At 45.8% G+C, this 12,744-nt stretch overlaps 1 protein-coding gene across 12 annotated transcripts in view; it reads left to right on the top strand.

Annotated features, from left to right (window-relative positions):
- Nucleotides 1-12,744, top strand: part of BCOR (BCL6 corepressor) — an 82,367-nt gene that overhangs the window by 51,269 nt on the left and 18,354 nt on the right. For 5 of the 12 annotated variants that reach the window (XM_071750974.1, XM_071750983.1, XM_071750950.1 and 2 more), the window contains 2 exons: nucleotides 6,806-7,087; nucleotides 7,500-7,853. In XM_071750974.1, the coding sequence (XP_071607075.1) occupies nucleotides 6,806-7,087; nucleotides 7,500-7,853 (636 nt within the window). The remainder of the gene's footprint in view (nucleotides 1-6,805; nucleotides 7,088-7,499; nucleotides 7,854-12,744) is intronic. The other 7 variants (XM_071751038.1, XM_071751029.1, XM_071751020.1 and 4 more) reach the window with 2 other exon arrangements.

Raw genomic sequence — 12,744 nt, 5'->3', positions numbered from 1 at the left:
GCCTCAACAAAAATCAGACTGGCAGAATAGCAAGGCAAAGTTTTAATCCCGTGTCACCAGGGTGGGGAGGAGGTCTGAGCCCCTGGAAACTAAATGGCTTTACCCTTCTCCAAACTATATTGAGGTGGCTGTGGAGAGGAAGACACCGCTGTCTTTGCAGTCCCCATGCTAACTCTGAGCGCTCAGCAAGCTGGCACCTTGGTTTTTGTCCTTGCAGACTACCTTGCTCCTCAGAGGGCCCAGGGTACCCTGGTGATGTTCTCTGTTAAATCCCACCCTGGGTGTACTGGAAAGCATGAAGAACAGCATCAGCAGCACCTGGGTTGTGGCTGTAGGGCAAGATGGGTCCAGCAGGGTGAAGCAGTGGTGGTCTGTGGGGCCAGGGATGAGTGAAGGGGGGGGAGAGCCTGCCTGGGGTGTGGAGCATGCTTTCAAGGGTGGCAGGGTGTTGAGCTGTGGGAAGGAAGAGTGTGTTTGCTGAAACAACCCTCCTCCCATCCTTGAAAAAGACTGATGATGTGGTGTGTCCTTAAATGCATCATTTGGTGAGGTCTCTGGCACTTGAATCTGCTGGCTGAAATTTGTTTGAGACTATTAAATAACCGTAGAAAGCAGGGAAAGTATGTTCAGTCTCACTTTAGTTCGTTCATCTCATCTTCTAATTAGCTCTGACTTAACAGGCTATTTCAGAGTTTGGCCAAATGTCTAAACTCCTGAAAGCACAGATCTGTTCTGCTGAGGGAGCTCTGTATGCCTTGTTGTAGAGCAGCAGATACTTACTGGTAGAGGTTGAGGTCTCAGTAAAAGTTTTTTTATTGTGGTGGTTCACCTCCTGTCCCTGGGGATAGTAGCTGATAAATCAGGAAGCTGAGCTTCACACTTCTTGAATGCCTCTAAGTGTAGTGGCTTGGGCTCTGGTGGGGCTTGAGCTGCCAGTGGTCTTGATGCATCTTTTTGCTAAGTGGTGGGCAAAGGGAAGATGTGCTCTGCCTGCTCTTTCCATTCATCTGTCACCTGGGAGAGCCAGGGCTACTTCTCTCTTGCCTTCCCTTTCTCTCCACTTTCTAACCACACTGTTGTTGTGTTGGGCTTTAAAGCTCTCGAACGGGAACTAGCTGATGGCTTGCAACCTCTTTTGTTTTCCTGCAAGTGATCTTGGCTGTTGAAAAGATGGTTCACCTAACTTTATACAGCTTTCATCCAGTGCTGGCTAAAATCAAAGCAGCGTGCCTTTGCATGTGTGAGCGGCGGGCAGCGCTGCAGCAAAACCAGCAAGCTTCTAGGTGGGACCCCCACTGAGAACACTTCATCTGCTGCCCTGTGTTGGCAGCAAAGAGGAAAACCACAACCGAAACTCTGATTGTGGCATGGAGCCGGCTCACAGGGCTCCTCTGCTGCTGGCTTGGTGTGGCTGTGGCCGAGCTTGGTGTGGAGCTCAGGAGCTGATGAGGGCCTTAGCAGATGCTCACCCCTTCCTCTCCTCTGAATCTACCAGTGCGGTGACAAGGACAGCAACAAAAAGCTAAATAACACAGGCAGGTGATACTTACAGAGACATCTGATAGGATTGAAGATCCTTTCTTTTGCTTGCCCTGGGACTTGCTAATTTTCCTAGCTTTGTAGCATGAGTATGGACTTTTTTGGAAGCAAACTAAGGCACAGTATTTGATTCCTTAAACTTTTCCTGTGACTTGGTGGTGCATGCTTTTGCTGTACTGACAGTCTTCTTAAACTTCCTTGTGCCTTCTGGAGAAAGGTAAAAAAGGTGGGGTTTCGGTTGTGTGCTTTTTTGTTTTTTTAAAAAGGACTGTTTTAAGGGAGGTAGTGGTGTCAGCTGATTAATGGGCAATTAAACCGAAGGAGTAAAGTAGAACTGCTTTAATTCTTTCCCATCTCCTTTAGGTTTTGCCAGGTAGTCTGAGAGCAGCTGTGAAGCTGCTTTGTTGCCAGGGTGACTTGTAAATGTTGCTGAGGCGATGCTGCTCCGGTGCATTTCCATAGCACAAACATGATAAATTATGGGATGCATATGTCATGAGTCATAGGATTGTTCAGAGATCAAGTGATTTAAACTATTGGCACGGACAAATGCATCAATACGGGCATGTGATGATCGCATGTTGGTTCATAACAAAGCTCTTCTAGTGGTATTGAAAATCATACCCAAATGTGAAAGATTGAATAAATTCTACAAGCTGTGAATTTCTTGATTGTAGAGTGTGATTTCACTGATTTATCTAATTTTCAAGGAGGAGGACACTGCCCATTTAAGCCTTAGCTGGGGAACATAAAACCTGATATGTTAAAAGCCTGGTCTTAAGGTCTGAGGTCATGAGGAAAAAGTTAAAGCAGTTTCTATATGTGATAATAAATGGTGTAATGTGCCAAAATGTTTAGAGCTGATCTTCACTGTCAAGAGTGAGATGCTGGTGTCCCTTTGCATGGCAGTCACCTGCTTTGCTTTTCTTCCTGGGCTGTGTGTGTACCTGAACAAATGAAAGATGGAGACAGTAAACATGTCCTTTGCCCTGGTCAGTTATTATCTTCCTGACTGTGGACATGGTGCCAAAAAAAAAACAGAGGGAGAAACAAAACTCTTGTGCTGGCACAATGGCAGTTGCTTGTTAGTGAGGTATAGTGGGCTTGAGCAGAAGAAAACAAATTCAGAAAGTTCCCAAGAAATGATGCTGGGAGGGAAAATGAAACCAGCCAGGTTCCCACTCTCCCATGGCATACTTAGAATTGGATGCTGAAGGTGACTCAGGGAATTTCTTACTGCTGTGATCTCCATGCTGAGTACTGGGTTTTAGCATCTAGATAGTCATTACCGTCCTCGGATGAGTAAAGGGTGTCTTGCATAAGTGAGTGCAATGACAGGTTGCTCCAGGGATGAGGGAAGGCTGTTTTTAGCTGCCATGTTATTTTGAACAAAAGAATTGCATCTTTAAACACCAAGATGTGTTTCCTTGTTTGCATTGCATGGGAGGGCCTGGTCTCAAACAGCTGACAGCAACAGGAAGATGGAAAAATGAAGGGAAGTTTTTTTGGATAGTGTGTTCATGCGTGTGTGCAAATGTTTCTCTGAGATTGTAGCCCATGAACTAAGGAGATACTGCTTCAGGCAGAAACCGTATGAGGAAAAGCATCTACTTAATTCTTCCATGTTTCTAGTTGGGCAGGACAGTGAGTGAGAGATGGTTTGAGTTGTTGGTGCTGGTTCTCACAGCTGGTGTGAGACTGACAAATGCTGGAGGCCCGAGGAAGGAACAGTTCTGGGAGGTTAATCTTTTTACTCCTAGAGGTATGTTACTATGAGAACTCAGCATTTATCCTGTGTTTCTGGTTACTTTGTTGCTGTTTGAATAATGGTTATATGAAGACTGCAAGTATTTTATTGTTTTCTTCCTGGGGCACAGAAAAGGATGTTGTAGATACGTGGCAGGGGGGAACAAAAGCAAACAAATTCTCCTTGTCTTTGTTGGGCATGCAAGAAATGCTTATGTTGCTGTGCCTCATGTTGACATTTATGTCTTAATTTGGGGAGACATTGCGTCTGATCCGGGTTGCTTGCAAAACAGTTTGAGGACAGAGTGGAATCCGGTGGTAAAATATTAATAGGGCCTGTGCTTCGTGAGGCGGCCGCTGCCGCGCCAAGGGGAAAAACCTCTGGGCATGCAACGTGTCTGTGCAAGCTGCGTAGAGAGCCTGACAGCCTGTGGGCAATGCTCTGTCCCGAACAGCTTCTGACCTTTGTTCTTTCACGGTGAAAATCCGGCTGTAGAAGAGGCGGGGAGTGTCTGTAGCAGAGCAGATAGGCAAGGACACGGCTCCCCGGCTTCGCTGTCCTGTGTTGATGCAGGATGGTTGTGCAACCTGGATTAAGGAGCCGAGATGTCACTCCTCTAATGGTCTTAACCGCAACTAGCGGGATGGATTTCAGAGGTGGTGTGTGAGACGGGCAGTCCTCGAGAGGAATTTCCAGCTTGGAAGCTGAGTAGGCGTAGCACTGGTCGCCCGAGGGGCCCCCTCTCAGATTTGATCAGAGAGCAGTGGCAAAGGTGTCACAGAGTTCCTGGCAGCTTGGTCTTTTTGGATGAACTTCAACAGGTGTGTGCCGTTCTCTGTGGCACACAGAGGCCCACAGAAACACTCGCTGGTGGTGACAAGCTGCTAGTGAGGTTGCAGCAAATGTTTCTTCCCTCCTTCTTTTTTTTTTATTTATTTATTTATTTATTTTTATTAGCATGGATGGTCTGCCTGTGCCAAGTGCTCTTGCAGTTAGAGAAGGAATTAATCTGCAGTGGGTTGCTTTCAGTGGTGGCAGGCTGGAATTAGCTTGCTGTTTCCTGCATGCCCCAAAGATTAAGACCATCAACGCCTCCCTCCCCTGCTGCAGCCTGCTACTTCCTCTGACCCTGCGAAAGCTTCTTCGGGAACTGGTCAGGATGTGACTGCCCTTTCTCAGGCCAGACACTGTAAAAAGCAGGAAAGCTGTCCTGATCTAGTGACTCCCAGTGTGAACCGTGGCGTGTAGTTACTGGGATGGCTGGAGACGTGAAGGATGTAAACAGTGGAAGTGTAGTGGAGAGTGCCCTTACCTGATCTGTTCAGAGAAACTGAGCATATAAGTATAATGTTTCCGTATGTAAGGGGGAAAAATAGCAGATTGCATTAAAAATGTAAAATGAAATCTGATAGATGCATTTCTGAAGTGATACTTAAAACGTGGCTGGTCCAGCATCTTTTGTGCTGTGTGAAACAGGACTGCTGGGGCTATTGGTGTGGATATAGGATACAGCTGTTGGGCAGCATCTTCGTGCCAGATGTGCAAGCACAAGATGTTGCCAGAATTCATTCTGGTTTCGGGGACACACTGGCGACTAGAGGCACAGTTGTTGTAAGATGAGTACCTGTTTTTTGGAACATGTGAGGCGTGCTAGCCGCAAGAAGTGTGACAGACTGCATTTTAAAGTCTTGAAGGGAGCAGGTGTTGGCCAGACGGATTTGCAGAAAGGAGCATTGCCAAATAGCAGAATGGCCTAAGCGTCCTTCTTACCCGGAAAAAGTCAACTTTTGTTTTGGTTTTTCTTGGCCAAGTATCTTCTACTGTTTCATAAAGCCAGCCCTGCAGGCAGCTTCCCAAGCAGTGTAAAAAAATAGTGCTGGGATGTCTTCTGGTGCCTGCAAACGTCTCCAGAGCCCTGGGTGCTACTTGTAGTCTTTCCAAAGCTGTGGTGAAGAAAAATCTCATAAGAGATGAGATGTTTTTTCTCCCCCCCCTTGGTCTTCTGTTGCTGACAATAGGGATTTCAAGGACAGTTGTGAAGCCAGAAGGTGTTAGCAGAGCTGTGGAAAGGTGCTCCCAAGATAAGATGGGTTATGGTTGGGCTGCTAGCATGACAGGTTGTGCTTGGTGCTGTGGATCTTAGAGGGGGACAGGAATTGGAGGCAGTGCCTGCCCTGGTGAGGGGAAAGAGCAGAAGTTGAAGGCCAGGATTTACAAGAGAGTAGGCTGAGCAAGGACTGTGGGGACTGGGAGAAGGGAAGGAAAAAGAGAGGTGTCAGGAGTCACAGTAGGAAACCAGCAGTGCGTTTGCAGCAAGGGAAGTGTGAGAATGAGGAAGGGCAAAGAAGAGGATGAGGAAAAAGGGAGAGTGAGCCACGGGGATGTAGGACAGGACAATTTGATGAACAGCAGCAGGCAAGTGGAAAGAGTGTATTGGTCAGCCAGGAGTACTGAGACACACGGGAAAACCAAATTGTGAGAACTGTAAATGGAAACCGATTACTGTGTTGCAATCTGTACTGCATGCCTAACCATGCCTTGTCTAGTTCGGTGGAACTCACCAAAAAAAAATCCTGTTCAAGATGATTGTCATTTTAAGTCAAGCATCCGTTTAAAATTGCTTAAGTTGTATCTAAATTTGGGCAACAGTATTGGAGGGGGGAAGCTGAAGTTAGGGTAAGCATGGCAGTGTGGGTGTTTTGTGGCTAGTTTGTCAGACTACTTTCTAGTAAGCTTTTCAAAGCTCACCCTCTTGCCGCTGCTGGAAATATTCCTTAAAAAAAATGAGGTCCTTTTTTATAAAAGGAGGTGGTGAAGACCATGTGATGTACAGTGACTGGCTGGTTACTTCAAGTGAGGAAGCCTTTTTATAACCTTGGATTCAAGTAGCGCTTTTTAGAAAATATCACAGCTATTCTTAGTGGTATTCCCGTTTATGTGTGTGCATGCTCCGTATCCCATTTTTATCTCCAGAAGAAGGGATGAAAGCTTTTACTTCAGACTGCAATTCTATGCGAGAAGTTAGGGAAAGAGATGGATTAGTGAAAGACTAATGCTTTATTATCATCAGAAGGTATTGTTTAAAAGAAAGTAATAGCAAAGTGGATCTTGGGCTATTACTTACCATAATTTGGGGGGGAGATGGTGAGGCAGTGAGGTGTCTTTCTGAAAAGGGTCTGTGCTGTGAGTATCTAAATATGTGTTTTTTTATTAAAAAAAAGCATATTGTGATGTTTCTGTGGATACAAGTATTGTGAATATTGTATTTCTTAAACTGATGTAAACCCAACACAAAGTATGACACTTTAGGGGTTTTGTACTTAACTGTTGAGAAAACCACTGCCTTAGGCTGACCAGCAGAACCTAGTTCTGAAATACCACTTTCTGGTTTTTGGCATGCCTTGTGAGCCATAAGTCATGATGGAGGTAACACTGAAGAGATCAGAGAGCATAGCTTTCTCACAATTAATTGTTTTATATTTATTAAGTCTCGTGGTGTTTGGTTTTTTCTATTTTTAGGTAACTTTACTAGTACAGAAAACAACCAAGGTCACTTTCTTGAAACTCCAGAGGAAAAAGATCTCTCAAATGAGAAATGTTACTTAGAGAGACATTCTATATATGAAAAAGCGGAAGACCAGCCAACAGAAGATATTGGCCAACATCCATGTCCACGTCTGGACAGGAAGCGTAAACACTCTGGTGAGAGAGTGCAAAATGATGGCAGCCAAAATGAAAACTTTGTGGATGAACTGCAGGACGAACTTGTATCAAAAGCAAAAAAGAAGAAGAACTCCAAAGGTAAGACAGCATTTTGCATTGGTCTCTCTCAAGAAATGTCTTGTGAAAGGAACGTCCCTTTGGCTTAATGTGTTTCCATTTTTGAACTTGATAGTTACTAATGTGAGCACTGTCATTTCACTTAAAATTATATATATGTATATATATACGTATGTATATATATATGTGTGAGTGTATATATATATACATATGTATATATAAAAATCTTGGCATATAAGGGTAAAGCACTAGTCATTGGACACTGTAGCCACAGCAGTGCAAGTTACTGTAGTGCATGTAACCCTTAATGAGCGAACCTTTAAAATGCATAGTGTGGTGGTAAAGCTGAGACTATATGCCCCGAAAGTGAAATGTAGCTTTTGTTTTAAGTTGAGGGGGCTTTTTGATTAATTTTTAGTTATTTTTCCATTAGATGACTGGCCTGAGAGGGAAATGACAAACAATTCCTCTAACCACTTAGAAGAGCCCAATTGTAATGAGGTGACCAACCTGAAGGTGTGCATTGAATTAACAGGGCTCCATCCCAAAAAGCAGCGTCACCTGCAGCATCTTAGGGAACTATGGGAGCAGCAGGTGTCACCAGAGAGATCCCCGTCCGGCAAGTTGGGCCGGCAAAGCAGGAAAGATTTAGCTGAGGCTGTTCAGCCAGAGGCCACTGCAAAGGTCAAAGACTTCACAGAAGAAAGGCACACCAAGAAAAGGTCAGAGGCCAAAAGCAATAGAAGTTGGTCTGAAGAGTCCCTCAAAACAAGTGACAATGAACAAGGTATGCAGAGACTACTAGGGAAACCAGACGGCTTTAGCATTTACAGTGACGCATGCTGCCACCGATGTTAAGGAATTGTCAAGAGCTTTTTTTTTTCTTTTTAAAATTGTATATATATGTATTTCTGTAGACGTCCATTTGTATAAGGTCTGACACCTCCTTTTTTAAGAACTGCACTCTAGCTGATACTTGGCAGACAAGAAAATGTGTTTGTGTATGTGTGTGTAACTATGTGTTTGTGTGTGTGCGTGTGTGTGTTTTGGCTTTAAATACTCTTTCACAGATGAAGTTTAAGTCTCTAGAGGAGAGCTGGGGGAGGGGGCATAGAGCATGGGCATGCTTCTGGTTGAGGGAGGGAGCAAACAGGCTGTTAAGTGATGTAAGAGTGGATAGCCACATGTAGGATTTGAGGGGCTGTGACCCTCTGAAACAGCATCAGCACAGCTAGCAACTCTTGCTCTCGGGAACCCAACGTCTCCAGCAGCCTTGGCACTGCTGCGTTTCCCTGCCTTTCCCTAGGGCAGTTGCACAAGACCAAAACTTGTCCTCCTAGAGAGGATGCCAGGCATGTCCTGTAAACCCCTGTGGCCTCACTCCCTGTCCCCTTGGCAGACATCTTCCCAGTGTCTCTCTTCTGAGGGTTCACTTCCTCAATGCACATCAGTTTTGCTTGACTTGTTTCTGTCTGTTTCTTCTGCCCCACACCCTTTCCTTCTTTCTCCTGCTCCACCTCTCCCTCTTCTCTGCTCAATCTCTATCCTAGCGGAGAGCCCAAGGAAGTGATCTTCCAAATTTTCCTTCAGATGGGCAGGACGTTCTCTTGTCCCTGCTCTCCTGAAGCCCTGGCCAAGATGTGTGTGTGCTCTGCTGCTTTTCCCTTTCTCTGCAAAGTTTAATGGCCATAGCTTGGCTGGAGGACTGATGGGGTTTTGCAGTGTGCAGCCTGTGTGAGCAGTGCTGCTCCCACATACCCTGACCTTGTCATGATTACCCATCTCTGGGGACAGCAAGGAGCCCTTTTCTCCTTTTTTTGCTTTTCAGAGTAAAGGTTGGAAGTTCTTTTCTTCCTTCCTCTTCTTCTCTCACCTCTTCAATTCTTGTGCCAGCTTTTGAGGAACGGCCATTTCTAGGAGGGGGAGCTCCAAGATGGATGTTTGGGCTCCTTCCACCTTCACAGATTTGGGATTTTCTTCAGTCTGGTAGACATTCACCCTCGAGCTGGCCTAACCTGTAGTTTAGCTGAGATCCTATCAAAAGAGAGAAGCATGATGAGAGGGGATCCTCTTGTCCCATGCCATGGAAAGGACTGAGTCCAGATCAGCCCACACTGGTCAGTTTTCCTGGGTAGCATCTCTGAAACAGTGAAAGAGTATTGGCTTCCCTTCTTTCTTAAAGCTCCTCATCCATCTTTCCTCTTGGTAGGGCTATCTGAGTGCAGAAAACCCCAAACCTTGGTTCTTATTGATGGGTAAGGTTCTCCAAAAGGATTTGTGAGGCAGGAGATCAAAACTTAGTTTAAAAGAAGCTTTGACTCTTTATTCCCTTGCTTCGTGTGCTGCCTTGGCAAGCATGGTATCAGGTCAAACATCCCTGTCCATCACCTGCTCTGCTTTGTACTTTGCAAAAGAGGTACCTTGCAGAGATTAAATGAGGGTCACTAACAAGAAGCTACATTGTGTAAGAATGTTCTAGCTTTCCCCTGCAATGCCTTGTGTGGCAGGCACAGGCTTCCCTTATGCATGACCTTGTGAAAGAAAAAGAGGTGGCTCCCATTCCCAGAGGCATTCAGATTTAGTTGACCCATGGCTATGAAAAATGTCTTCATTTTGGAAGCTACTATAAAACTGTGAACCTAAGCTCTGCTTCACCATTCATTGTGCAGAGGCACTGGAGATTATTTAGATCAGTATGCTGACCATCTTGTGTCCCCATTGAGGTGTAGACCTTTGAATATCTGTTTTCTTAGTTCACTACTATTAGGACATTTTTTTCCCCACTGTATGACAAAGCATGCTCTGCCTGACAGTCACGTAGGAATGGAGACCTCCAGCTTGTCTTTCTTGCCTGGGACTAGTCCTTAAACTTTTCATTCACAAACAGATATTGTGAATACAAGAATATACCTTCTCACTTGCAGCTTTTTTTCAGTCTTGAGTCTGGGAGAAGCTGTTCCTGGTTCCCAAAAACTGCCTCTGAATGTAGTGGTCTCCGCTGCAGGGAAGCTGGTTCTGTCACAAGAGGCTAGCACTAGCAGGGCATCAAGGTCTTCACCTCTGTTGGTGAAGCCTCACTTTTGACAGCAGGATGACTTGCCACCTGTGACTGCAAATCTCCAGGACGATGGAGCATGCTGACATCTGGGCTGGCTGCTGCACTTGTGTTCATGCTGGGATTTTAGCGTGACAGGAGTCATGCATTCCATTGAAAGCTGCCACCAGCCTGTCACCCCTCTTGTCCCTTGGTCAGTGCCTGCTGGCTGGGTGACCAAGCAGTAGTGGCTGGAAATGCTCTTTTGGTCATTCTGCTGGCTGTCATCTCTACGCAGCCTCATATTTAAGGGTCAGAACCACAAGAGTCAGGATGTGTCTTGCTCAGGATTGTTTTGGGTTCCTGCCTCATTCCTCCTCTTCCGCGGTGCTGTTGCTTGTCCTGGCTCTCTGAAGCACAGCAGCTCTACAAGTGCAGGGATGCCTGCAGTCTCAGGGCATCATGCTGCTTGCCTGGACCCAGGGCAGGAGCCGTGGTCTCTGCTGGAGTGCCAGCTAAGCAATAACCTCCTGGTGCTGCCAGCCCTGTGGTAGCCTCTCTTCTGATGGTCCTCCGGGGAGCTTACAGCCGGTCACCCGCTGTGAAGAGAAAACCCAGCGGTCTTCTTAATCTCCATGCTGCCCGGGCAGCATGGAAACAAAAGCCTGGAGGAAAGGAGTTTGGAGGATCTCACCCACCGGGAAAGCTGCCTTGGCTTGCCGGCAGCCTGGCGGCCTCTGGCTTGGCAAGCAGGAGGAGGAGGCAGCTGCCGGGGTGGGAGCTGAACAAGTGAGCATTCAGGTGACGCGGCAGCAGCTGCTTTTCCGTGCGGACCTCTCTGCAGCCTGCTCCTGGGGGAAGGGAGACAGGTCCTGCTTTGAGCCAGAGTCGCCACAACCCACATCAGTCAGAGGCTTGGGTTTTTTTGGTTTTTGGTGTAGTGTGTTGTGGGTTTTTTTGTTTTTTGCTTTTGTTTTTTTTTTTTTGTTTTAAAATTTTTGTTTTCATGGATATTTGGGGATATTCCTGTCCGCTCTTGTTTTGCTTCTCCGTTCACATATGTAGTGGTCAGAAAAATGAGGTGGGATTGCAAAATGAATTGCTTGCCCTTTTTCTGTCTGCATGTTTTGCATTTCTTAGGCTGATGCTTGTCTTTTTCTGGATAGCACTGGCCTCTTGCAATGTTATTGATCCCCAAGCTCCCGGACATAGTGTTGCTACTCTCCATCTCTTGGCTGCAGTAAATGCTTAGCCTGGTGCCTGTTGTCACCACTGTGGAGGGTCAAAGTGGAGTGCAGAGTTTACGTGGAGCTTGCAGACTGGAGTACGTATTTTTTGTGGTGGTTAAACTGCTTTCATTGCCTACACATCCCTGTGTGGAAAAGCCTGCAGTTCTTTGAGACAGGTTTCTCTTCCTGTGTTTTTTTCTCCATGCTTTTGGTATTTCTGTCCTTCTCCAGACCTGTGGGGTTTCTTGTCTTTCTATTCTTGTTGTTCTACATGCATCAGTTTTTTACTTCCCTTTGCACTCACCAGACCTCATCGCTGCTGCTTTCCATCTTTGCAGTTTTTTTAGCAAGTGATTAAGGAGATAATGATTATGCTTCTGAATTGGAATTGGGCTTTTCATGTGCTACTCCAATTAGGTTAACTGGGAACAGGAAAATTAAACACTCCTTACTTCATGCTGTCTGCGGAGTTGGAAAGACAGCCTTGAATCCGTAGTCTCAGCCTACGTCTAGGCAGCTTCCTTCAGGATTGCAAAGCCTAAAAATCTTACTGGATTTTTGCTGAACAATCTGCACATTGTGTGTCCCGTAAATTCCCTGACACCTGCTTGGCAAGCCATGGTGTGCATCTTTTTCTAGAAAATGGCTTGAAAGAACTGAGGGATTTCTGTTTTAATCTTTAATCTAGAAAGCCTTCTGCAAGTTGCTTTCACAGATTTATTTAAAGGAAGACAAAAGTGTGAAGCTGCCCACCAAGAGGATTCTAGATTTTATTTTCTTTTTTACTGACTGTCTCTGGATGGGTCTCTCTTCTCTGATCAGCTGCCTTATTTGCTCCTGCTGTCTCTTCTTTTCTGAAAGTAGCATCACTTCAGAGACTTCTTGGAGGAAAGGAGCCTCTTCTAAGTGCTCAGGGGGTTTTTCCACACCTTCCCTCAGCAGTGTGGTATTGTTTGGCTGAAGTGTCCTTTCCTTTCCAGCAACCTTTAATTCATTTTTCTGCAGAGGCATTGGTTCTGAGGTCACCTCAATTCTCTCCCCAAGGGAAATTCAGACTATAAAAAGTCAACTTTCCTGTCCTTGTTTTGTTGTAAACCTGCTTGCACTCTGAAAAGATTTAAAAGAAAAAAAAGTAACCATGTTTTTTTCATGTGGCCCAGATTGTGGGTTCTAGCTGGTCAGAGCTAACCCAGGGAGAAAACCTGCCCCTGCCAGCATCCTGCCATGGGCCCCAGAGCACTGGCCTTAGATCTCTGAGGTCCTTGGGCTTTCTGGTCTCACAGAAAACCTCACTTACCATTGAATGGTTTGGGTTGGAAAGGCCCTTAAAGATCATCTGGTTCCAACCCCCCTGCCATGGGCAGGGACACCTCGCACTAGATCAGGTTTCTCAGAGCCCCATCCAGCCTGGCCTT

The sequence above is a fragment of the Heliangelus exortis genome, chromosome 1, assembly GCF_036169615.1.
Source record: "Heliangelus exortis chromosome 1, bHelExo1.hap1, whole genome shotgun sequence".
Classification (NCBI taxonomy): Eukaryota; Metazoa; Chordata; class Aves; order Apodiformes; family Trochilidae; genus Heliangelus; species Heliangelus exortis.
Note: the sequence above shows the minus strand (reverse complement) of the source record. Positions and strands in the feature narration are given on the sequence as shown.